Below are 27,368 nucleotides of genomic sequence, written 5' to 3' on the forward strand. Positions count from 1 at the left end.
AACAATATAAGCCCCATTTACATTGAAATCATACAGGGCAGGAAATCCATAGGAAGGGAAGAACAGCATGAGGTCATCCTGCCTTTTGAAATAAAGAAATTGAACTTTGGAAGATATAAGCAAGGACAGAAGCCATCTTTGGCATTCATCACTAGACAGACACAAGAGGCCAGAGCTCTTGTAAGCTGAGAAAGATGGGTCCTTCCACCAAGTGGGGGAAGAGAGGATTAAGTCTTTGGAAGTAAATATAGGTGAGAAACATACTTAGGTAAAAATCTTTAGCCTAAGGAGACAAGGGAAGCCAGCACCTTGTACTTTTGTGGAAGGTTTTGACTGAAAGTCAGCCATGGCTGGGAGGAAGCATTGGTCAGAGAATCCATCTTGAACAAGGCCTGTACCTCGCTAAATTAAGTTTTAGACTTTTAGATGAGTGTTTTCATTTATTTGTTTGTAACCTGTTTTAACTTTATTGCTTATACTTGAATTCACTATAGCCACTGTATATTTTGTTAACAAATTTAGTTAGTTTAAAACCAGCTTGGTGCTGTGTTTAAAAGGTAGGGTGTGTTCAGACCAGTTAAGTTAATAAACTGTGATGTGTTCCTGTGTCTGTAGAGGAACAAATGAACCAGATTATTTCTCTAAACTGTCCAGGGGATTGGGAGTGTGTTGGGGCCACCCTGCAAGTAGTAACCGAGACTGGTGGAAGCCAGAGTGGGGCTGTAAACAGGCTGCTGGGGACAGAGCTATTGACCCCTCCGACACACAGGTGTGATCTGCATGCTTGTAGGCTGGTTGTGAGCATCCCAGGCTGGGAGCTACAGCAGTGAGGCATTGTAAGGCACCTATGGATGCAGGGCAAGGGTGACACAACCCCTCACTGGTCTGGAATTGCTTCCCAGAACTTGATAGAGGCCCAGGCACATAATATGAATATGAAGAGAAAAATATCCTCAGTATTTAACTAGACTCAAGTGAAGACCACTGTGGTGAAACTTACCTTGTTTATAATATTGTTTGCGACACAACAAATCTGGAAAGTGGGTTTACATTTTCATTGCATTTGCTTGCATTTTACAAGAACTTTCAGTTTTGCGATATTGAATTTTTCCCTCAGTTGTTCTTGATTCAAACAGAAGTTGATCCAGTGAAATCATGAACCTGCAGATTTTGCTTCACTAGTATGCCAGAAGGCAAAATAAACTGCTTTATAATCTTAGCTAAAGATCCATATGATTGCTTAGGCTGTTACTTATGGGAAGACAAAGTATACAGATTACTAAGTCTAGGACCTAATGGAATGGATGCGTGTGTGTTCAGATGCAGCAGCTACATCAGTATCCTTACCCTTTCACTTTCACACTAGACAGATGCACCAGAGTTGATGTACTGGCAAATTCTGCAGATCTTTTTCTTTTTTCAGGTAATCTTTTATCCAGTGTAAGGCTTCCTTAACATTCTATCTACTGGGCCATGTCCTATCAAGAACCACAATCTAGGATCTGGCCCAGCACATCTAGTGAGGGCTTAACCAGATCTTTAAAAGGTTGCTCTTCACCTTCCTTACAAAGAATGACTCCTGCTTGAGGGAATAAAGCTGCCTTTTCAGCAAGGTTGGTAGTGTTTCCCTGTGCCAAACCTGGCTCATGGCAGGGTCCTCCTGATGATCAGCACTAGCTGGTATCAGAAAGAAATTGCCCTGGTGGTAGAGTACTAGAATGTGTGGGTTTTCCATCATCTTCTGAAGGTTTTTGACATTACCCACTGCTGGAATGCGAGTGGGACAGATAACTGAGGTGTTCCAGTCTGATGAGTCTCATGTTCCTATTTTCTTATGCGTGTGCTCTGAGATTTTTCTGTAAAGTTCTATAACTGTAACTTGTGATTAACTAGAGAGAGAAATATATCCCTAAATTGAAGGTGATGAATTAATTTACATACATTCTTTGTAAAGAGACACAATACTTAGTTAAAATGGGTAGAATGGACTTTTATTTTCATTCATTCTTCAAGAATACCACACAATTAGATAGCAACATCTGAAAAAAAATCTTGAAATAATTTAAAACAGAAGGCACAGAAGAATAAACCCGATAAACTAACCACAAGATCATAAGAGAACCCCCCCTCCCACTAAAAACATTGGGGCCCCTTCGGAACAAGTTTCTGTCTCAAGACATTGTGATCAAAAGCTATTGCCCAGTGGAACAAAACATATAGCACAACATAAGCTTAACCACGCTTTCATGATACAAAAGAAAAAAAAAGGGTAAAAGTGTGATTTTTGCTCAGATTTTGAATAGGATGTCACTTCAAATGAAATATTTTAAATTCAACACACTGGTCAATATATTTCCTAAATGCTATGCAAAGACGTAGTTGGCAAAACTTGTTCTCATCTCAGCTAGGGATATCAAAGAAATGTAGCCTCTGACTGCTTCAAAAACAAATATTCTCTATACAGTAATATACTGCATGGGCGACTGAGTTGTGTCCTGATAGTGTGAAAGCAAACAAACATCATACACCACAGAGAGGAATAAAACTACTTCAGTCATAAGAGCTTTTACATTTTTTGCAAGAGATGGTAGCTTTATTTTTTAAACAAAGCTACTGGAATCAGTGACATGCGATAATATGCCCCAATAGTATAGCCGCTAAATCTGAAAATAAAGTTCATGCTTCACAATTGAAATATGCAGTGATTATGAAATACATTCGCTGATAATTAATACCATCATTATTACAATAGAGAGGTCATTCATAAATTAGTTCAGATTCTGAACTTGGTTTCTAAATGGAACGCTTTTTCAAGTACGCAGAACATTAACAATGTACAGATTTTGCTCCAGATCAGCACATTAGTTGGTGTGCTTTTACAAAAGGACGCTTATCCTGCAAACGTTATGGACAAAGCAAAACCTGCAAGTGATAGGTTTGCTTTAAAAATGCTAAACATAATTAAAAGATATAAAATATTATAGTTGTCAACAATTGAGTGGCAAGTATTTGCCAAAGAAAAATGATTTCTCAAATACAAGACAGATCTTTTCAGCATTTTATACCAAGACATTTGTCAGCAAGTAATAAAATAAGTAAAACTTTGCAGCTCCTTTTGCACTTGGAGTCCCACACCTCCTTGCTTTTAAACGGTAATGTATACGGTCATAAACAGCTTTCTTCTTTTTTTTTAAATACCTCTCTGATTTACAGGTTGAGTCACAATAATGTTTCTACACAAGAATAAAAAGAGCTACTGACAATCACAATATAAACTGTAGAAATGGTTTTAGTAAAAATGTTCATCAAAATTTTCTGACATAGGAAAACATTCATTTGGAAAGTAAACTCTAATACAGCAGGCCGTTCGATCAGAGGTGACCCGGGCATTTTTATTGTTGCCAGCATTCTGACTGATTACTTCCATATTCCTTTGCATTATAGGATACAAACTTTGTAATATATTAAATCGCTTTCTAGCAAAGAGTCCGATTATTGCACTTTATAAAAATTCCAGTAACATCAGGCTTTTGTCCTACTCTTTTGTGAACACTGATGACCTGCAACAAAAACCATGGGACCAAACCCTTTCTTCTGAGTAAGACAAGTCCTTGAATGGTTTTAACATACTGGAACAAACTGAAAATATTTACAAACAATGAAAAATGCATTCCTTTTTACACCAATTTTGATTCACAGCAGCAATGGGTAGGACTTTAACTGCATTACTGACATGAACCTTCTCTCAAGGAGAGAGTACATAGCTTACCATTTTATGTTTCAATTTGGAAAAAATACTAGGAGAAACCAGAAATACCACAGAATTCTTCTGCTTACTGTCAGAATATTACTGTCTGGGAAGGCTTAATGACAATAACACCTTAATGTGCATATGCCAGCTCAACAATGAGCACAATAAACTTGATAGATATGGCTGTTTCAAGATGGCAACATACGTACAGTAAAGAGGATGAGAATGCTCCCCTTTAAAAAAATGAACGTGGCAGTTTTTGGCCCTGCTTATTACCAGCTGTATCAGTAGAAAAAAAAAATGGAGGCTTTGTTCCAGCCATGTAGAAAATCAGCTGCTCGAACCAAAGCTGTTTTACAAATCTATATGAGGCTTCCAGGCCAGCAAACAACAGTCAAAGTTACTTTGTTCCTCTGCTCCTTCAGCATAGGAACTAGTGAGGAATGGCTCATGCCCACTGTGGATAGTCCATTTACAGCGACAATCATGTCACCACACCTAAAAAAGGAAACAAAATGGAAAGCAGCTGATGAACAATGATAGTGCACAACAACTAACACAACAATGAGTAACAGATGGCATTTCATAGTTAGGGCCTCAGGTTTCTGTTGGACTTGAAGTTCAGCTGCAAGAGCTAAAAGCATTCAATTAAAAAAATGAAGTCTGACCGCCCATTGTTAAGTAGTATGGGGAATTCTTGAACCCCTGGGGTTCAGCTCTGGCGTAATTCCAACACTAGCTTTAAGAGTTTGCCTGTGGAAAGTTACCAGGATTGATGCAAGAGTGGGAGAGGGAGAGAGAAAAAGTAATCATTTACCGGGGCTAAGTAGGGGATAATAATAAAAACATTATATATATGCAGATTTATAATATAAATGTTTATATGATAAAAATATATATACATGTTTATAGGGTTAACACACATTTACATATGATTTGCATTTATTGTAGCTGGAAAAAGCAGTGACACCTATACTGAAGATTGCTCAACACTTTCCAACATAAGACCCTGTTTTCCGTTGCTTATAACTTTACCTAACTTAACCATTCAAGCTAAAGTTTCCCATGCCAGGTGTCTGCCTCAGGGTGTGTGTGTGTGTAGCCTGAATGGCTAAGTTTTGTAAAGTTACACACACACACACTCTCTCTCTCTCTCTGAGGCAGACACCTGGCATGGGAAACTTTAGTTTGAATGGTTAAGTCTGGTAAAGTGTATATATAGGAAAGTTTCAACTAAAATGGTTCAACTATTTCCAAAAATGAGGTTAAGGGAAAATACATTGTTTTGCCCATGTTAAAAAAATTCCTACAACCATTTCGTTGAGAAGATCTACTGTCCCCACTCTTTGGAGCGGGGATTTAAAATTAGGCAGAGAAAGCACCTTTTGCCATCCATGTGAAAACTTGGCCGAATTTGGTCAAGTTATCAACATCTGAAAAATCTCAGTTTGTACATGCTTGGTAGAGACTTGTTTGAGTTTACCAGCTACAGTCTCTTTAGATTCTTTCTGCACTCAGCATGCTCTATCTAAGTGGTTCGCAAACTGTGGGTTGGGACCCAATTAAAAAGCCAACCTCAGGGCTGGCTTAGAGTTGCTGAGGCCTGGAGCCAAAGTCGAAGCACGAGCTCCACCGCCCGGGGCCGAAGCCCTAGGGCTTGAACCCTGGACAGCTGGGCTAGGTTACAGGCCTCTATCCCCACACTGCTCCCATCTGTGACTTGACAGTATATGTTCTATTCCCACAGGGCTACTGAGCATGCTCCAGCACTGCGTTGCAGGGGATGAGCAGTAATTTCCCTGCAATTGTTTCTCCTGAATACTGGGGACACCAGAATTCTCTGTCCTTTATTCTCAATATTCCTTTTGCTCCTGTATAGGCAGGGTAGGAGAAAGCAGCCTGACTCAGAGTGGTGAGGAGCAGAGCGAGGGGGGAGAACATTTCCTAACTTTTAAGGTTGCAAAGTCAAGAACTCAATGCTCTTTTAATATAGTTGTTTTTAATGTAATTGTATATTAAAATAAAAATAGCAACTTATAGTACCATATAACAAAAATACCGTATGCTTAAGAGCCTGAGAATGTTATTTTATTTGATATTTAAGGGCCTTTAAAACTTGTTAGGATACTGGTATACAGTCTTAATGCATATGAGCAGGGAAACCCTATTCTCAGGAATAAGGCATGCAGAATGATAAAATGAATTTTCTTCTTAAGCTAATTTGTAACAAAATAGAAATAGAGAGATTATTGCATAGTAAACCTCCAAGAGTCATACAGAGCTCCGAAAACCACACAGCGTCACTCTTAGTAGCTTAGCTATTGCTATGATTTGAGTCATAAGATGGCCTCTAGTCACCGCCATGTCATTGGAAACATGCATTAAGCTGTTCTGAAAATAAATTAAGCCTTCCTCATTTTGTAGTCATCACATGATTCATATCTACCCTGTATGTAAAACAAATATGGTACCATCTTCTACTCATGTTATCAAACCTTTGTAATGTCCAATTTACAAACAAGGGAAGCTTTAACAGGCATTTCAAATCCTGCATCTGGAGGGACCCTAAATTCAGCCAAAATGAACACCCCGAATGCCAGATTTGCAGATCCTCTTAAAGTGCCAGATTTGAAAATTGGAACCTGCATGTTGATTGCCTCTCACAGTGATCTTGACTAGATACTGCTTTAGCCTCTCCTCCACTTGCTTCCCCACTTCTCTATTATAAAATGAAGTCCTCTAGCTTTTGTAATCCTCCTCGAAGTAGGCAGAGAGCATTATACAACATGTTCACTTCCCTACTCTAGGCTCCAAATCCTGGGCAAGACATTTCCCCCCTATGCTGGGTCTTGGCCTAATGGAGGAGTCAAGGAATCAGTAGAGGTGATGGGGGAGATGGGTCAAATCAGCACCACTGGCTGATGGTGGAACGTGTTTCCAAAGAAAGGTGGGGGAAGGAAGAATGACTGGGACTAGATGCTCCCACAAGTTCTGACTGATCCCACTTCTCCCAGCCAAAAATCCTTCTGACTTCTCAGCACTGCACCTAGTAGACTTGCCAAGCTGCTTTAGGGAGTTGGCCAGCTCCCAAAAAACACCTGGATATTAGTCAGTTTTCCAAGGATTATATGTAATGTAATGAATCACTTCATGCAATATGCCTTATCATCACTTTGTCCATCCAATTTCTAATACCATTTAAAAAGAATGCAGTAGCACTTACTTTAACCTTCCGTCAAAGTATGCTGGAGTTCCTAGAACAATCGTTTTAATGAAGAAAGGTTGGTTTGTGTGATTCTCCTCATATCCACCAACGATGCTAAAGCCCCAACTTCCTAAATTGCTCCTCCGTAGCACTACATCATGGCAGCTATGTAGGCCGCTGTGGGGTGAGATTATAGTGTGGAAGGAGAAAAAACACATGCCATGTAAATATTTTCATGTTATGTGCAACACTTGCTCTATTGCACCACCGCAATAAGCATGAAAGAGAAGGGGTAATGGTGGGTAAAGGATGGTAATTAAGTGTTCCCAGGATGAATCATCTTGTAATATTTAACCATCTTGACTACCGCGTGCTTAAAATTACAAAAAAACTCTGGAGGTAAAAATGTATTAAACATAAAGAATGAACTGTTGGAATTATTGGTTAAATACAGTTACATCTAGAAAGTGACACTTCTAAATGATGTTGTGGGGGTTTATATTTATCCTTCCCCCCCCCCACCAGCTTCCATATCCAATGTATTTCATTTGCAAAATGAAAGATGATTTTTCTGTCAGTTTAGTATTTTCCATCTTGAATTTAGGACCTGAAAACCCATCTGTTTTCTTTCTGCCTCTTCCTGGTTCATCACTACCAGTAATGAAAATTTTGCAATCAGATGACAGGTTTTTGGATGACGCAAAAGGCAGAGTATAAATAAACCAGATTGCATTCGAGTAGCTGTATTGGCTTTGAAATACCTACAGTAGGGAAACAAGTAGTAATAAAACAAGGAGAAATGACTGAAAAATGCACAAAGAGAAAATCTGTTGGGTAAAAACGTGCCATATTATTTTATTTATATATCTTAGGGCTGTCAAGTGATGAAAAAAATTAATTGCGATTAATCATAATAGAATATCATTTATTAAAATATTTTTGGATGTCTTCTACATTTTCAAATGTATTGATTTCAGTTACAACACAGGTTTCAGAGGAACAGCCGTGTTAGTCTGTATTCGCAAAAAGAAAAGGAGTACTTGTGGCACCTTAGAGACTAACCAATTTATTTGAGCATGAGCTTTCGTGAGCTACAGCTCACGAAAGCTCATGCTCAAATAAATTGGTTAGTCTCTAAGGTGCCACAAGTACTCCTTTTCTTTTTAGTTACAACACAGAATACAAAGTGTACAGGGCTCACTTTATGTTTATTTTTATTACAAATATTTGCAGTGTAAAAAACAAAAGAAATAGCATTTTTCAATTCCCCCATCAAAAGTACTGTAGTGCAATCTCTTCATATGAAAGTTCAACTTACAAATGTAGAATTACGTAAAAAAACCCCAAAACAAACAAAAAACCAATCAACAACCTGTATTCAAAAATAAAACAATGTAAAACTTTAGAGCCTACAAGTCCATTCATCCTATTTCTTGTTCAGCCAATCGCTCAGATAAACAAATTTGTTTACATTTGCAGGAGGTAATGATGCCCGCTTCTTATTTACAGTGTCACCTGAAAGTGAGAACAGGTATTCGCATGGCACTGTTGTAGCTGGTGTTGCAAGATATTTATGTGCCAGATGCTCTAAAGATTCATATGTCCCTTCCTGCTTCAACCACCATTCCAGAGGATGTGTGTCCATGGTGATGACGGATTCTGCTTGATAACGATCCAAAGCAGTGTAGACTGACGCATGTTCATTTTCATCATCTGAGTCAGATGCCACCAGCAGAAGGTTGATTTTCTTTTGTAGTGGTTCAGGTTCTATAGTTTCCACATCTGAGTGTTGCTCTTTTAAGACTTCTGAAATCATGCTCCACACCTCATCCCTCTCAGATTTTGGAAGGCACTTCAGATTCTTAAATCTTGGGTCGAGTGCTGTAGCTACCTTTAGAAATCTCACACTGGTACGTTCTTTGCATTTTGTGAAATCTGCAGTGAGTGTTCTTAAAATGAAAAACGTGCTGGGTCATCATCCGAGACTGCTAGAACAGGAAATATATGGCAGAATGCGGGTAAAACAGAGCAGGAGACTTACAACTGTCCCCCAAGGATTTCAGTCACAAATTTAATCAACACATTTTTTAATGAGCATAACCAGCATGGAAGCATGTCCTCTGGAATGGTGGCCGAAGCATGAAGGAGCATATCTGTTTGCTTAGCATATCTGGCACGTAAATACCTTGCAATGCCAGCTACAAAAGTGCCATGCGTATGCCTGTTCCACTTTCAGGTGACACTGTAAATAAGAAGTGGGCAGCATTATCTCCCATAAATGTAAACAAACTTGTTTGTCTTAGCAATTGGCTGAACAAGAAGTAGGACTGAATGGACTTGTAGGCTCTAAAGTTTTACATTGTTTTGTTTTTGAGTGCAGTGATATAACAAAAAAAAATTTACATTTGTAAGTTGCACAATAAAGAGATTGCACTACAGTATTTGTATGAGGCGAACTGGAATTAATTTGCAAACTGGGCACCATCAAATTAGGCCTGAATAAAGACTGGGAGTGGATGGGTCATTACAAAACCTAATTTCACCATACTAATTTCCCCCTACTGTTTCTCACACCTTCTTGTCAACTGTTTGAAATGAGCCACTCTCATTACCACTACAGAAGTGATTTTTCCTCCTTTGATATTCTATTGTTAATTGAATTGTCTCGTTAGACTGACCCCCCAGTTGGTAAGGCAACTCCCATCTTTTCATGTACTATGTATATATATACACCTGCTACTGTATTTACCACTCCATCCATCTGATGAAGTGGGTTCTAGCCCACGAAAGCTTATGCCCAAATAAATTTGTTAGTCTCTAAGGTGCCACAAGGACTCCTCATTGTTTTTTCTGATACAGACTAACACGGCTACCACTCTGAAACCTGAAAAATACTTTTTCTTTTGTTTATCATTTTCACAGTGCAAATATGTGTAATAAAAAAATAATAACAAAGTAAGCACTGTCCACTTTGTATTCTGTGTTGCTGAAATCAATATATTTGAAAATGTAGAAAAATATCCAAAATATTGAATAAATTTCAATTGGTATTCTATTGTTTAATAGTGTGATTAAAACAGCGAATAATTTTTTTGAGTTAGTCGCATGAGTTAACTGCAAGTAATCGATAGCCCTAACATATTATATATATATGTATGAGTCACTTTCCTGACCATAACCATACTTTCAAAAGTGGTAATGCATATCCAAAAGTGTTGAATTAAAGAACATTTTTCTTTTCATAGAAAATCTTTATGCAAATCCAGAGAAGCAGAAAATGTTGAGGTAGGCCTAACTGTTGCTTCTCTACATTAATCATGTTGTGCCATGCATTGTAGCATATAAGGCATAATTAAGCGGCAAAATTTAGTTGTTTGTAGTATGTGAGCAATAAATGATTGCCAGCTATTGTTAAGCAGAGTTATTTATCAGACTTGAAAGTAGTTTACTGTAACTGTATAACTCACAAGACATTATGACTGTTTTACAGGAAGTTACATACAGACATCTTGTACAGAAAAACCTAAAGGAAATCAATGAGGGCCTGATCCTGAAAGACCTTTTTACCAAGGGAAGTGGCTTGTTACTGTGTGTAGTTATAATAACTTCAGATTTATATTATGGTCTCAATGCTGACTGTCAGATTTGGTTTCTCCCATGGTTAGTTGCAATGGGAGATTAACATGGGACATGATGTGAATGTATCTGACATGACCCCATGTATGGTCATGCTCGAGCCATGCACACAAAACTGATACTGAACTCAAATCAATCCTGTAGGATCATCAGAGGGACTCTGAGAGCGACTCCCACATTGTCGCTATACTGCCTCGCGGGGATTGCATCACCATCAGTGAGGCGGGATGCCTTCAGTAAAAAGGAGACACAAAAACAGGTGCATGTTTCAAGACAGCCACTGAATGGACACATTCCACCACCCAAGAGTCTGAAGTCCAGAAACAGCTTTGCCTTTGTAAGTCCCTTACCCCAAAATACCACTGTGGAAGGCTACAGAGAAACAAAATGGGTGGGAAACACCAATGATCTTGGAGAACCTAGTTCTTTCAGAACAACTCTCTCCAGCTGCTGACCTCAGATGAAAACAATGGTGTACTCTAAATTGAGTGACAGCTGGGTGGCAAAGACTGGTGACAATATGACCAAGTGGAAGCCGACAAACGACCCCAGACGTGAATGTGGAGAGCCTAGGCAAAACACTTGAATGCTGCCACAGTGCCCCGTCAACATCCCTTACTCCAAAGGAACTACTCGAGATAAATGACAACAACAAATCTTGGCTGTGGTTTTGGAGTAATAAGCTATGATAATGACTTCAGGATTTCATTCTGTTACCATCACATTCTACATGCTCTCTGTGGTTACATCTGCAAACCGTGGGTGTAAACCTGGAAACCCTTACTATTAAGGATAGGGCTTAGTGTGGTGCACAGTGTGATTGAAGTTAACAGGACTATGCACAGTAATAAACACTATCCTTGATAATTTTCAGGTTTCAGAGGAACAGCCGTGTTAGTCTGTATTCGCAAAAAGAAAAGGAGTACTTGTGGCACCTTAGAGACTAACCAATTTATTTGAGCATGAGCTTTCGTGAGCCACAGCTCACTTCATCAGATGTGTACCGTGGAAACTGCAGCAGACTTTATATACACACAGAGAATATGAAACAATACCTCCTCCCACCCCACTGTCCTGCTGGTAATAGCTTATCTAAAGTGATCAACAGGTGGGCCATTTCCAGCACAAATCCAGGTTTTGTGCTGGAAATGGCCCACCTGTTGATCACTTTAGATAAGCTATTACCAGCAGGACAGTGGGGTGGGAGGAGGTATTGTTTCATATTCTCTGTGTGTATATAAAGTCTGCTGCAGTTTCCACGGTACACATCTGATGAAGTGAGCTGTGGCTCACGAAAGCTCATGCTCAAATAAATTGGTTAGTCTCTAAGGTGCCACAAGTACTCCTTTTCTTTATCCTTGATAATAAGTGTTTCCCAGAATTAGGCCCACAGTTTGTCGATATAGCTACCAGAGAGTGAAAAATGGGATGATAAGTGAAATCTGGTGATATCAGTCAGGCCAAAAGTTAGGAAAAGGAAATGGGTTTGCAGCGGGTGTATTTGTGCTCAGTGGAGTTGGTGGCTGGTTTTCTGAGTTACCTATATGAGATTTGTGAATGCAGATTGGTCTGTTCTAACTTCTTTCTGCATGTGTGCCTAAAACCTGTGTGATAAAAGTCAATGATCAGTGAAGGTTATATCCTTCATTCTATGAAGTTATTCATTTGCCTTTCTAAACTTCGTTTTGTATATTAATATAGGGTAATTTGGGTAAGTGCTCTATGTTTCCTGTTTAAAACTCAGGCTTAACTTAGGGAGCAAAAGGACAGTTTACATTCATCGGGGGAATTGAATTGGTTAGTGTTAGACTTTTCCCAAGGTTTCTGAAGGGATAATCAGTGTTTTCTATCTTCCGGCTGGCTAACAGGATACTTTTGCTGTACAATCCTTTGTAAGTGGATTGTAAATTGAATGTGGCTGCAATAGATAGGCAGCAATAGGGTGAAGCAGGTGCTGTAACTAAGCTGTTCTCTGCTTTAGAGTTTAAATAATATTATATTAATTAAAACTGCTGCAGCAGCACAAAGTAAAACCCCACTAAAAATTAACTGTTATTGTATCTGAATGCATGTATAAGAAAGAAACCCTTCAACATGTTGCTTCAGCCCTGTGTACGTCACACAAATATTTTATAGCAAACTGAAAAATGTCAGGAGAGTGACACAGCCAAATGCAGGAGTTAATATTATAACAGCAGTGTAAACATGAGTTTAAACAGATCATTCATTAACTAGTACCTTGGAAGCCCCAGCCACATGACCCAGGAGGGTGACCAGCTAGCATCATATTCATTTTCGCTGATTGTGCTTGGTTGTTCCTCATTACTCTGGGTATGTTCTTCAGCAATCTGGATCTCCAGTGTTTTGAGTGCCACCACTGAAGAGGTAGCACTGGCTTTGAGCATAGCCACTGCCTCACTATGACTTAGATTGGTCAGGTCAATACCATTAATATTTAGCAACACATCACCTGTTTAAAAGGCACAAATAAGAGTGTAAGTCATGTGGCCTATTGGTCTTCCTGTGCTAATACCTGGCCTGTACTTATAACACATTACCCAATACCTGTTCATGTCAATGTGTTATCTCCCTGGGCCTAGACAGACAGAAACAGTAACTTTCAGAGGTGTGAACTGCAGTGTATTAACTCTGCAGCCTCATACGGACAATTTAAACATAATGCGTAAACTATTTCACAGCTGCATATTTCAGCAGAAACAGAAACGCTGTGCTTGGCTAGCATGCTCTGCTATCATACAAGTCAGAGGTGGAAATGATCTATTAGGTCAGGCACCACTCCTGCATCAGAATAGAATGACCCCTATGGTATATCCTCCAGTGCTCTGTTCAGTCCACATTTAAATGACTTGAACACTGGAGTTTTTACCTCTGCCACTGGAAACTATTCTCACCATTATGGATTTTTTCCCTGACTTTTCCAGCTTTGTGTTCCTTTTCTTAATGTATCCCATTCCTCATAATCGTCCCTCAGGGTTTAAAGGGAAGGGGGAAAAAGAATGGCAAAAGGTGTAATGTAGCCATGAGAGAGAGGGGAAGTCTTGCAGAAGGTAGCACAGCAATCCTCACATGCACACTTCAATCCTACTGCGTGTCTGTGCTTTGCCAATCAGGAAACACAAAACAGGGATCACAGGAAAGATTAATAAAGAAAAATCAGCTCTGAGGAAGCAAGAGCATCTGTAAAAAGATTATAATGATCTGGAAGGAGTCTAAAATACAAAGATTGCTGAAAACAATTTTCCTTGAGAATATTTTAAAAGAAGGAGAGTGTCTCTTATTGTCTGAGTGGTTACAGTGTTCCTGCTGCAGTGCAGAACAAATCAGCAACATCCAGGACTCAGTTACACAAGATATGAGAATCAATCACTTTCCAGAAACTTGCATAGCAGGGAAGGCTAATTCCTTTTGTAGTTTCGGCTTTAACATCACATAAGGAAGAAAGTCACAATTGTTGCTTCGACAAATGGATTTTTAAATAATGTTTAGAAAAAGATACTGTGCACATTTGTATACTGCATTTAATGTTCCTACCTTACATGGTCATGAAAAATATCCTCCATTACCTCATTTTAAATTTGCACACTTCAGTTACTGTCTAAACTTTGCCCTTATGTCAGTATGGGCCCATAGGATTTCTAAGTCTGTGCAGTACTGCATGGGGTTGCATTATGTATTTATGTGATTTAGGCGCATGTACAACACATTTTAAAAAAAATAGATCAGGAAAATGTCAGGCTGTACCTTAAGCATTATTACATCAGTATTACCAATATCATCCACCCCACCCCACCCAATTTCTTTCTCAAAAGCTGGGGATAACAGATGCTCTGTCCTGAAGATCAGCAAGCTCAGTTTAGGTCAGACCAAGGATGGGGAAAGTGAACTACAGAAAGGAGGGTCACTTGCTGAAAATGCCCTGCTATTAGCACAGTTAAACCAGGTGCCTGTCATCAGAACAGATCAGTTTAGCTGAGGTACTGAAGATATTACACAAGGAAAGAGGTGGTTTCTGAGACAGCTACAGGACCCAACCCATGAGATCAAAACCAAAAACAGGACGTGTGTGCTGAAGTGAAAAACACCAGACAAGACCCTTAACTCACAGGGGTATTACAGTCAACTTTACACAGCCCTTTCCCAAGCCAGGGGAAAGTGTGGCATTGTACATTGAATTTCCAAGAGTGGAATATTTGAGAGAAGCATTTATCACTGCTACCCTACATCTCCTGAGAAACCTTATGATACCTTGCAAAACAAACTCATCAACAGAATAACTGAAAGACGCACACGCTGCCATTTGAGTCAAAGCCTACCTCGTTTGATCCTGCCATCTCTTGCAAGACAGCCATGAGGCTGCACGCTAGTAACAAAGATTGGTAGTTCACCACTTTTGCTGCCTCTGCCTCCCGCTACTGTCATTCCAAGGGATTCATGTGGCTCTTTTTTCACCGTAATGTGCTTTTCTTGGCATGTAACACACTGGGAAAGAATCTGCAAGAAGACAACAAAAGACCCTTTATTTAAAAAAATTCAAAATTGATGCTTAGTAGGCTCCTAATCTATATTTAGGTAGCTCATGAGAGCAGCCTGATTTTCAAAGGTACAGAGAACCTGCAGCCAGAGCCGTCCCTAGGGTATGGTGAATTGGGGCAGCTGTCCCAGGCCCCGCGCTTTGGGGGCCCAGTGGCGGCCGCCCCGAATCGTCATACCCTAGGGACAACTCTGTGTGCGTGTTGTGCGGGGGGCGTTAGGCCGGTGCAAGGGGGGTGGGGTTAGGCTGCAGAGGGCCAGGCTAGCCCAGGGGGTTAGTAGATGGCCTGGCATTGACAGTGCGGGTCGGGCCCGCACTCACCAGTGGGAAGCAGCAGCAGCAACCCCAGCCCGCTCCGCTGCCGGTGTCACTCGGGGGAGGGGGCGGAAGCCGGAAAGAGGCAGGGCAGGAGCCAGAAGAGATGGGGCGGAAGCTTGGGGGAAGAGGTGGAGTGGGGGTGGGGCCTGGGCCGGGTTCTCCTGGGCCCCAAACCCCCTAGGGATGGCCCTGCCTGCAGCCCTGATTGACTGCAGGTGATCAGCACTTTCGAAAAATCAATCCATTTATTTAGGTTCCTAAATATGGATTAGGAGTCTAACTTTAAGCATCCATTTTTTAAATCTCACTTCTAATTTACTTACAATATGCTTAGAGAGGATATCACTGCACTGGACATTGAAGATCTGCAATGCCAAGTTTTGGTGCTGTTGTACAAAATCCATATGTTCATATGGCTAGCGTCATGGCACTGAGAGACACAGGACTTTGATGTTTAGGTGGATGTCACACTTACTAAGTGCATCATTTTTGTAAGTATCATATGGACCAAACTCTACAGACTCAATGTGAACTGAAAAAGCATGTGTACTTTAAGGGTCACACGTCGAAACACCTTTTAAACAGTTTGTTTTTATATATGCAATTTTTTTTTCTTTTGCAGCTTGTCTCCAGAATCAGGCTTACCTATGTTTGGCTTCACACCATTAGGAGGGTTTAAACCTGAACTAAGGGCTTGTCTACACAGGGAGTTATTCTGCAATAGTTATCCAAATTAACTCCATGTGGGGACACTTTTTCTGGAATAAGATTGCCTTATTCCCAATTAGTTTAATCCATTTTGGAAGTAGGTTAGACTAATTTAGCATAAAACACTCTTGTTCCGTAATAAGAGTGTCCCCACAGGGAGTTATTCTATAATAGCTATTCCAATTTAAATTCACCTTAATCCAAATTAATTTGCCTATGTAGACAAGCCCAAATGTATTTTATTTGCTTAAATGCCTTCATCCTCATGTACTTGCTGATATATTTAAAGCATTCCACATTTACCTCCACTGATCATCTCAAATCTACAGAAGGTTTAGAGGTAGAAATACGGAAATAAGAAATTACACCAGTTAATCTTCCAGTGGCAGTTATATCATCTCTTCACCGCACATGAAAAAAAACAGTACCCTTTTATATTCCCAGTACATGTCAGAAGTAGTTTAGTATTAGAGTGGCAGACACATACCACTGTATACATATTAAAGGCAATTTATTTTTAATTCCATCAGGTTTTGTGGCCATTTACTTGCTGGTGCTGTACAATTATGTATACAACATTCTTTAAGACAACAAACTTCAAAAACGACTCTGGCTTATCCTTAGATGAGAAAGGAGTGCAGGTGAACTATATGATGAACCCCCCTGGGACTTTTTCTGAAATCTCCCAAATGTTTGGAAGAAAATCCTGGCAAAAAATCTAAAGTGCTTACAACTTAAGTGACTGACATTGAATTTGGTTATCAACACCATTTGTTGAAAAAGGATATAAAGGAGGTCTATTAAAAGCCTGACACTTTAGATGATTATATGATTCATTGAATTTGAAGGGCCAGAACTCATATTTTTGGAACTACCAAAATGTCTGAAGCATAAGCTCTGAATAGTATTTTATTTTTGTAGTAGGTCTTCTGCATAATGCCACACTAGATTCATGGAGTCTCTTCATTCTGCTTCACCCTATCATATAAAATATAAGCCACCCAGTACCCATGCAGTAGCCACAGCTCTCTTTCCTTTGATTCAGGGAAGGGAAAACATGACATTTTCCGCCACAGGCAATGACAATCTGTTCATATAACTCCTGGGGGAATTCTGCGCCACTGCACAATGCAGAATTTTGCAGAAATTAACTTGTGCGCAGAATTTCCTTTCCCCTAAAGAAATGGGCTGCAGTGCTGCTATCTGCCACTGGACTCAGCACAGCCCAGCTTGCACATGGAAGACACTGCTGGAGGGAGGGAGAGGGAGCTAGAGTGTTCCTGGCAGCTGCAGTTCCCAGCATGCCCTGAGGGAAGGAGAGGGCGGTGCGCAGGAAACTCTGTTCAAACCTGGGACCGAGCATCAGTCTGTTTCTCCCTCTGGATTCCTGGGCTGTGCAGCAGGGCTCTAGGGTGTGGGTATCTGGGCCAGGGGGGCCCCCATCGCTGGGCTCTGGGGCGGAGGGGTTGTGGGTGTCTGGCCCCCTGGCTGGGCTCTGGGGGGGTGGGGAGAGGAGAAGGAGGCAGAGAAACAGGAATTGGGTTGTTGTAGAGGTTTCTTTAACTCTCTACTCCTGGGGGAATTTTTGTGTGTGTCTGTATTGTTACAGACATGCCTGCTGACAGGTATTTTGAAATAAATTACCAAAATAATTGAAACTGGCGTGATTATGTAGTGTTATTATGACAAATAAAATATGCAGAATTTTTCATTTTTTGTCGCAGAATGCTCCCAGGAATATTATATGGCTAGTGGATATGCTCCAGCTCCTGGGGTCTTGCAGTTCAATGGCTTGCACAGCAGAAGTCTAAAGGCTGCTCCTGAATGGCAATCCTTCCACATGGTGGTAACACATTACCCACTTTCCCACACATGACTCCAGAACTACAATTTTATCTCATTCACAAGACTTGTATATGTCGCTGTAGCCAGCAAATCTGAATACCATCAATTGCTATTACATTTTCTTTTCAAGTGGAGAAAGAGAGAAACACTAACCTTATGCGAACTGTGTCTGCTGTAGAACAGCTGCTGCGCCTGGTGCTGGCTGCTGTTATGAGTCCCTGCTTCTCGGAGAATAGCGACTGTCTGCGATTTCACTGGTCTGGAGATTGTTAAATTCACCCTTTCCCCACTAGCCTGAGGGATATACATGCAAAATGAAAATGAAAATAATAATAAAGTTCACACTGTATTATTATTAATTAGGAGACGAGGGACGATCTTGTGGCTAAGGTACTGGGCTGGGACTCAAGAGATCTGGGTTTGATTCCTGGAACTGCCTCAGACTTCCTGTCTGATGCTGGGCAAGTCATTTATTTTTTCCTGCCTCAGTTTCCCATCTATAAAATGGAGATTTTAATACTTTCTTTCTTTCCCTTTCTCTTGTCTGTTCAGACTGTAAAATCTGTGACAGGGTCTGTCTCTATGTGTACATACAACACCTAGCGCAGTGTAGCCCCCAGTTTCAGGTAGGTCTCCAGGCACTTCTGTAATACAAGAAATAAATAACAAGAAAATGGACTAAGTACACTGACAAATTATGATTTCATAATTTTCAAAACTACTCAATGCTTCAAATCTTAATTGATATTTAAAAACAAATTATTTACCTGGAATAAGTAACTTTGTAAGCAGAGTCAGAGAATTTGTTGAAGTAGTTGGAGAGAATATATAGTCAGATCACCAAACTGCAGTTTTGGGGACTATCCAAAAACTCAATGGCTACCCTAATGTTCCAAAATCCCAACACCAAAATCTCCAAATAGAAAACTGACCTCTTCAAAATCTCAATAAATTGAAAAACTGACATAAAAATAACACAAGATTATAAGAATTTCCCCCTAATTACAAGAGACGAAATTTAAATTATACAAGCAAATAACCCCCACCAGTATCACAAGTCTCCAACTGCTGTTGGAGCAGGGAGTTAATCAAATAATAAACAACAGTATTCTACATAGTCCTAGTGTTTAGGTAAGGTGGTTTACTGGATGAGTACATGGCTTTGAATCAGATCCCCGTCCCCACCCCCAAGCTTTGCCATTGATTGGTTATGTGACCCTTGGGCAAGTTACCTCCTTTTTAATCCCCATTTTAAAGATAGGGAAACTGAGGCACAATGATACTTAGTTTCATAAAGCTTTTTGAGATCTAGAGATAAAGAGAGTGATAAGTACACAGGATCATGATCTTCCTAGATTTCTTCTATTAGACTCCAGACTACACTGAGATCACCTCATACACATGAATAGTCTTATAGCCTTCAGTAAGCTATGGCACACGCTGGACGAGGCCAACACACTTTTCACTTCTGGCCACATGAGTTCAATTACTAGGTTTCATCTGAGGCCCAAAAGGGGGTGGGTGTCTGCAGTGCATGTTGCACTATTGTGACTGAAAGCACCCACTGTATTCACACCCAATACACCATTGTAATAACCATTATACAAAATATTCCTTGTGAGGTATCATTTGAAAACTAATAACTTGCCGGTCAATAATATCATGGCGAAATACATGTAGCAACATTATATGTGAAGTTATGAATTTCCCCTGTATGATGATGTTAGCACATGTTCAAACTCACACAGGCCTGACTAGGCAAAAGGTGTTAAATGGGTCTATCCTAGGCAAAGGAATGTGTGTTTACCTCAATTTACATATAAGTAGTAAACAGGGTCCTTGAGACAGCATGAGGGGGAAATGGCATGAGACCAGGCAAATCGGCATTTCAGCACACATGGGGAAGAAAGAGCATGGAGCCACTTTCACCACCAGCTTCCACATTGTCTTCTTTACTGTTTGAGTAAACTTTGCTTTGAGGGGTAATCCTCAGAAGAATCCACTTCAAAGGGTGACTGGACTATAAAAGTGAGGGGCAAAAACACCCCAAGGCATCTCTCTCACTCACTTAAGTCGACAAAGGAGCCAGCCCTGTGACAAAAGGGAGGATCCTAACCTGTGAATTTAGTCAGCAATGTCGCTGGAAACCTGTGGTAAGAATTTTACTTTGAGCCAAGTCTAGCTTGTTAAGTTTAGCTACTAGAGCGCATTTTATCTTTATTTCTCTTGTAACCATTTCTGACTTGAATGCCTTTTACTTGTACTCACTTACAATCTCTCTCTTTGTAGTTAAATAAATTTATTTTATTTTTTAATCAAAACTAATCCAGTGTTGTGTTTAAACTTAACTGTTTGGGTAACTCCAGTTCACGTAGCAAATTGTTGAATATTGATCCCTTACAGGGCAATGGACCTCTAATATCTGAGCTGCCCAGGAGAGGGATGGACAGTGCGAACACATCTTTTGGGGGAAAATCTGGGATTGGGAATGTGTTGGGGCCACCCTGCAAGGAGTAACCAAGGCTGGTGGAAGCCAGAGTGTGACTGGAGTGTTGCTGACAGGCAGCTGGGGTCAGAGCTGTAGTTAAACACAGACACTCAGGGTGTGGCCTGCATGCTGTTTGCCTGTTTGTGAGTGGCTCAGTTTGGGAACTACAATAGTAAAGCATTGTGAGGCACCCAGGGTTACAGGGCAGGCAGTGACACAACCTCTTACTAGTCTGGATTTCACCCCAGAATGTGACAACTCTATAAAACTATATTATAAGATTCCTGGAATGTTGCTCTGTGTTACTCTGAAGCCTAAAATGGTTGTAAAGTCAGGGTGAAGTGATAGAATCAGCTACAGGCATGGCTGGAGCTTCTTTTGTACAGAATATCAGCAGGTTGCATCTTCACTGGATTTTGCAGTCTGTTACCATCCAATTTTTAAGTTCTCAGCCATTTTGACTTCACAAATTACACCAGTAAGGCACGTAGCTATGCCATGCCAAGAGTCCCAGACCATTGCAACAACAGAGGTAACACAACCAGTCACCATCATTATTCCCCGGGTAATTTGCATGCAACAATTTCATTGGCTGTATGAGGGAGACTGCACAGCTACTTGGCCCAGCTGTCACACAGCCAACTGCCACCTGCACAAACTAACACAAATCTCCAAGCATAACCCTCCCACAAATCAACACATCCACCCCCCTGCACAACCAGCATACAAATCACCACCACCACACAATATCCAAAGCCACTCAATGCAGTACCTACCCCTCATTTGCCACCCACACAACTCTCCCAGCACAACACAACCCACACACAAATCAACGCAACCACCTGTGACACCCTGGCACCCCAATATTCACCATTGTCATGTAATTAGGATATGTTTTGTACAAAGCATGCCTTGTGAGGTATAATTCTAAAAGTCTTGATCTGCTAGACATTAATATCTCATTGGATTGTATGTGCTACCGTCATATGTGAAATTACGAAGTTTGGCTACGTATGCGTTACTTAAACATGTGAGGTTGAAAAACACCCACAAGCAGCCTTTCAGGTACAACAGTAAAAAGGCCAAACAATGTTAATGACTTATTCAAGAAATGCACACAAGCACAAGGATTACTCCAGGAACTGTGTACAATAGAAACCTCTCAGAGATAGCACCACACAATGGGAACTGTTTGACCCAGGTCACAGCAAAAGAGCTTTCCAGCAAGTGGGAAGAAGCTATAAAAGGGGAACAATGATATCATGGTGGGACTTTACTCTCCCTGCAACAACACACCTGAAAACACCTGAGGGGCAAGGACTGAACTGTGGGAAGTGATGGTCCCAGGCTAGAGTGATTTTTAGCCTGTGTATGAAAACCTGGGAAAGCCAAGGCACCTTGTGCCTTAAGAATCTGCCAGCCTCTTTATCACTCAGGGTGAGAATTTGCTAATTCATATCCTACCTAGCTAGTATGTTAAGATCAGCCTGAAGTTTTGTTTATTTACTAGATAATCTGCTTTGATCTGTTTGCTATCACTTAAAATCCTTGTAATTAATAAACTTGATTTTGTTTTGTCTAAAACCAGTGTGTAAAAATTATAACTTGGGGCAGAAAGTTGTTCCATCTCTCTCTCCACATTGAGGGAGGGGTGACTTTTAGGAGCTTACGCTGTACAGTTCCCTGTGCAGCGCAAGACGGTATAATTTTGGATTTACACTCCAGAGGGGGTTGTGTGCCTTAGCAACTGGAAGGTGCCTTAGCTGAGCCTTCCCAAGCAGAGCTGATCTCAGCATGTGGGTGAAGGTGCAGCTGGGTGTGTCCCTACCTGTGTGTAGGCTGCGGAAAGAGCAAGCGTGGAGAGTTTAGCAATTTATCACAGCACCACAGTGTGAAAGGGAGCACAGGCTGGTGGGTCAGGCCGGTCCAGTGGTACCCCAGTTCCACGTGGCACCCTGGGGGGAATCTGTCACACCACCCTCATACAATAATCCCAAACATCACTCTGAAGCCTAGAAAGTGTGTTGAGTCAGCGGGAAGGAAATGAAATTAGTTAAAATCGTGGCTGGGAACTCTTTTTGTTTGGAATATCACTAGGTTCAATCATCACTGGGATTCACAGTCTGTTTCCATCCAATTTTTAAGTTCTCAACTGTTTTGTTTGTTTGTTTTTAAAAGCACACAACTTTATAAAATGACCTGAGCGACAGCACAGACTTTCAGCTACTAGTAATGAGTAACATCGGCCAAAAACACTACACAGTTTAGGGGCAATACACAAGTTGTTCAGTACTGTATAATGCCATTTTTGGGTGAAATTTGGCGATACATACAATAAGTGTCTTGACATATAATACATTTTAAATTTCAGACTGAATAAAGTACCCCCATTAGAGTTTACCTGGATAATCTGAGCAGCAAGTTCTGGTGTCCCATGTTTCAGGTCATGTCCATTGATTGCGAGTACCCGGTCATTGCTGCAGAGTCTGCCATCTTGAGCAGCCAATCCCCCTTCCAAAAGGTCGAGGATAAAAACTCCTGGCTCATCTGTTCTGCGCACTAATTTAATGCCAAGCTGTTCACTAGAATCTCGTTTATGCAGCATCACCTGAAAACCATCTTCTCGCAGGGAAGTGCTGTCAGCATGGTTGTGTGTCCGGCTTCCAAATCGTCTCTCTCGGAGCACCGTGAGATGCAGCACCATGCAGGGCTGGGAAAGAACAGCTCGAGCATGGTTATGGGACACGTTACTGATGTCAAAGTTATTGACCTGGAAAACAAGAAGTAAAACAATATTCATAACTGTTTAGTTGTTTCAAGATGTATCAAAATCCTTGCCAAGTTCAGAGACCCTGTTACAAACCTCTAATAGCCTATACCTGGAATTATCTACTTACCCCTCTCTGCTCCTTCCTCTCTTTATTCAATTCTCTCCTAAATAAACACTTCCTAAGCTGAGCCTGCAAAGCTAACCCACATCAACATTATGCCATCATTACTGCAATTAACACTAACTTCCACCACATTCTAAATTACTGCCATCCTCTCTGTCTCCCAGTGCATTTGTGACTGATCATCCTGGGTCTTTCACTATGTATGCTCCTCAAGGCAGGGGCTGTTTGTTCTACTCATGCCTTTATAGGGCCAAACACATTATTGTCACTTTAAATATGAGTAGCTTTAAAGAATTTTACACATGTTCTTTTTAAAGAAAGGAATTTTAAGGATTGGTTTATAATCTTACATATTATACAAAAAGTAGTGTTTCTGTGAATGGGATTGCAGTAAATGCAGGTGTTTTGTATCAGAAAAGTACCAAATATTTCAACAGTAGATCATCTCCAGTTGGGATAAGTGCTTAGATATTCAGCCAGTCAGATTATCAGAACACTGATAAATCTATAAAATTGGCCTATAGTACAATATGTTGTAGAATAAACTGTTTTTGACTACTGTACAATTCTAATTCATGTTTAGAGTGTGAAGAAAATATTTATTTTTTTTCATGTATTTCAGCATACTTTATATTACACTTATATGTTTCCCTAAAGGATAGTATCTGAATTATAGGATGTTCATTTCACAGTTCATCTTGCAGGCCTAGAGCTCAGGAACAAAAATGTAAATGAGATACCACATAAGTACATAAGGAAGCAGAGACAGATGCTGTCTTGGATGCAAGTTCAAAACTATATTAAGTCATGCACCTCCTGTACCATAACAAACATAAAGAAATTAGCACTGCTGGGCTGAAATACCAACATCTGAGCTACAATCAAATAATTCAAAAGTGTGCAAGATGCAGAATATTAGAATTATGTCTATAATTCCTATTATCATACCTTTTTTTAATTAACTCCACCTCAAATCTGATCTGATTTTACTGACTTCTATCTGAGAACTATTAGAGCTAGATTCAATGCTGGAAGTGGTCTGAAAGCTTGGAATTTCAGCTAATGCTTTGAAAATATTAATTTTTAACTCTTAAGAATTCTAGAATATTGGCTGCTAAAATAGTAGGAATGGGAGGGGAAGAGAGATGGAAAGTCTGAATAAATTGACTTTTGTGTTGTGTATTACCAAAGTTATTAATTTTCTTCCTCTCCTAGGAAAATGAGAGCACCTTGGAGTTTCATGCTACTGCTGCCATCTTGAGCAGCTCCCTGTTTCCACATTCAGAATGACCACAGCACAATTAAGTGGAGGAAAATATTAGATTTAGGGGGAAAAAAGCATAAAGTCAACATTTTTTCAATATAATTGGACCATTGTAGCTCTTCTTGAATGTGGAAACAAGCTGTTTACGCTAGCAACAATATGAGACTCAGACGTCTCTGGAAGAGGGAAACATTGAGGAGGTACAAATATTCACTAACATGTTCTTAAAGAGCTCTGAAGCTAATGCCAAGATTTCCAGAAATGAGTGCTTAACTTTACAAATTAAAGTTTTGAAACCCTTGGCCTTAAGTTTTACGCAGCAAAAATTTTGGAACTATAAAGGTTAAATCAGATGACACCTTCACTTTAAAATTCTGTAATTCAACACCCATCAGTGGTACAGAAACTTTGGGCAGCTGGTATAAATACTTTCAGTCCCGTAAACTGTAAGCTAGAGCTGGGAAGGAAACATTTTTCCAGTCCTGTAAAAATTTGAGATTTCAGAAATGCTTCCCATTGTACATTGGGATGGGACTTCTTGAAGCTTTTCACAAAAACAAAACAAACAAACAAACAAAAACAGGGACACAAACAGACTATCCTAGTGGGAAGGGCACTTACCTGGGATGTAAGTGACTCAGGTTTAAGTTCCTGGACTAAGTCAGGCAGAGCAGGGACTTAAAACTGGCTTCCCCACAGCCCACGTGAGTACCCTACCCACTGGGCTACTAGCTATTCTTTGTGTCTCTGGGTTTTGACCAGGAATTTTGTCCTGGACCTAAGAAACCTCTCCTGACTGAAGTTTCATCAAAACCAATATACTTCTGTGAAAAGGTTTCTTTCTGATTATGATTAATCACAAGGTAAAAAGTGCAATATCTTCAAAAAAAATCAACAGTTAAAATGCAGAAGTGTTAGGGTGAAACCCTGTTCCCATTTAAGTTAATAGCAAACTCCTGTTGATATAAATGGGCTCAGGTTTTGCCCTTACAGCCTGTATTGTTAATATAAAAACCAAACCAAACCCTACAGTATATAAACTGCCAGACCTGTTGACTCACTACTCTGATATGCACTAATACAATAGCTGAGATATCTGAGCCATTAATGATTCTCTTCAAAAAGTCGTGGAAGATGGAAGAGATTCCAGAAGACTGGAAAAGGGCAAATATAGTGCCAAACCATAAAAAGGAAAATAAGGACAACCCAGGGAGTTACAGACCAGTCAGCTTAACTTCAGTACCCGGAAAGATAATGGAGCAAATAATCAAAGCAATCAATTTGCAAACACCTAAAAGATAATAAGGTGATAAATAACAGTCAGCATGGATTTGTCAAGAACAAATCCTGTCAGACCAACCTAATAGCTTTCTTTGATAGGGTAACAAGCCCTGTGGATATGGGGGAAGCAGTAGTGTATCTTGACTTCAGTTAGGCTTTTGCAAAAAGAAAAGGAGCACTTGTGGCACCTTAGAGACTAACCAATTTATTTGAGCATGAGCTTTCGTGAGCTACACGAAAGCTCATGCTCAAATAAATTGGTTAGTCTCTAAGGTGCCACAAGTGCTCCTTTTCTTTTTGCGAATACAGACTAACACGGCTGTTACTCTGAAACCAGTTAGGCTTTTGATACTGTCTCATATGATCTTCTCATAAACTAGGGAAATACAACCAAGATGGAGCTACTATAATGAGGGTACATAACTGGTTGGAAAACCGTTCCCAGAGAGAAGTTATCAGTGGTTCACAGTCAAGCTGGAAGGGCATGTCGAGTGGGGTCCCTCAGGGATTGGTTCTGGGTCCAGTTCTGTTCAATATCTTCATCAATGGATGTAGATAATGGCATGGAGAATACACTTATAAAGCATGCAGGCGATACCAAGCTGGGAGGGGTTGCAAGTGCTTTAGAGGATAGGATTAAAATTCAAAATGATCTGGACAAACTGGATAAATGGTCTGAAGTAAACAGGATGAAATTCAATAAGGACAAAGGCAAAATACTCCACTTAGACAGGAACAAACAGTTGCACACTGAACTACTGGGTCCAGTACTGTGCACCACATTTCAGGAAAGATGTGGACAAGCTGGAGAGAGTCCAGAGAAGAGTACAAAAAAGAGAAGATTAAAGTTCTATAAAATATGACCTGTGAGGGGAGATGGAAAAAACTGGATTTGTTTAGTCTGGAGAAGAGAAGACTCAAAGGGGACATGGTAACAGTTTTCAAATATATAACAGGTTCTTACAAGGAAAGGGGAGATAAATAGTTCTTGTTATCCTCAGAGTTTCGGACAAGAAGCAATGGCCTTAAATTGCAGCAAGGGTGGTGTAGGTTGGGCATTAGGAGAAACGTTGTAACTGTCAATGTAGTTAAGCACTGGAATAAATTGCCTAGGGAGGTTGTGGAATCTCCATCATTAGAGATTTTTAAGACTAGATGACCTCTCAAGGTCCCTTCCAGTCCTACGATTCTACGACTGTAGGAATATAGAGTATTTCTCTTTGTGGCAGAAATGTTTCAATTCAGTACAGTCATTTCCTGCAGTCCCTAAAACAATAAATACATCTGCAATGAGATTTGATAGGGAAAAAACAGTACAAAAAAATCAAAAACATCTGCCTGTAACAATGAATTTAAACATTAAGTATCTGAGCCAAATCCACAAGAAGTAAGGGAAATTCATAGTTAAGGTTGAAACTTCAAGGCA

At 40.2% G+C, this 27,368-nt stretch overlaps 1 protein-coding gene across 5 annotated transcripts in view; it reads right to left on the bottom strand.

Moving 5' to 3' along the window:
- Window positions 1-1,969: 1,969 nt before the first annotated feature.
- Window positions 1,970-27,368, bottom strand: part of LNX2 (ligand of numb-protein X 2) — a 95,266-nt gene continuing 69,867 nt past the window's right edge. For all 5 annotated transcript variants that reach the window (XM_048846346.2, XM_048846329.2, XM_048846327.2 and 2 more), the window contains 6 exons: window positions 22,905-23,273; window positions 18,169-18,309; window positions 14,927-15,104; window positions 12,831-13,062; window positions 6,975-7,133; window positions 1,970-4,249 (listed from right to left, as the gene is read on the bottom strand). In XM_048846346.2, coding sequence (XP_048702303.2) covers window positions 4,114-4,249; window positions 6,975-7,133; window positions 12,831-13,062; window positions 14,927-15,104; window positions 18,169-18,309; window positions 22,905-23,273 — 1,215 coding nt within the window. In that variant the 3' untranslated portion in view covers window positions 1,970-4,113. The remainder of the gene's footprint in view (window positions 4,250-6,974; window positions 7,134-12,830; window positions 13,063-14,926; window positions 15,105-18,168; window positions 18,310-22,904; window positions 23,274-27,368) is intronic.

Source organism: Caretta caretta, chromosome 1, assembly GCF_965140235.1.
Source record: "Caretta caretta isolate rCarCar2 chromosome 1, rCarCar1.hap1, whole genome shotgun sequence".
Taxonomy (NCBI): domain Eukaryota; kingdom Metazoa; phylum Chordata; order Testudines; family Cheloniidae; genus Caretta; species Caretta caretta.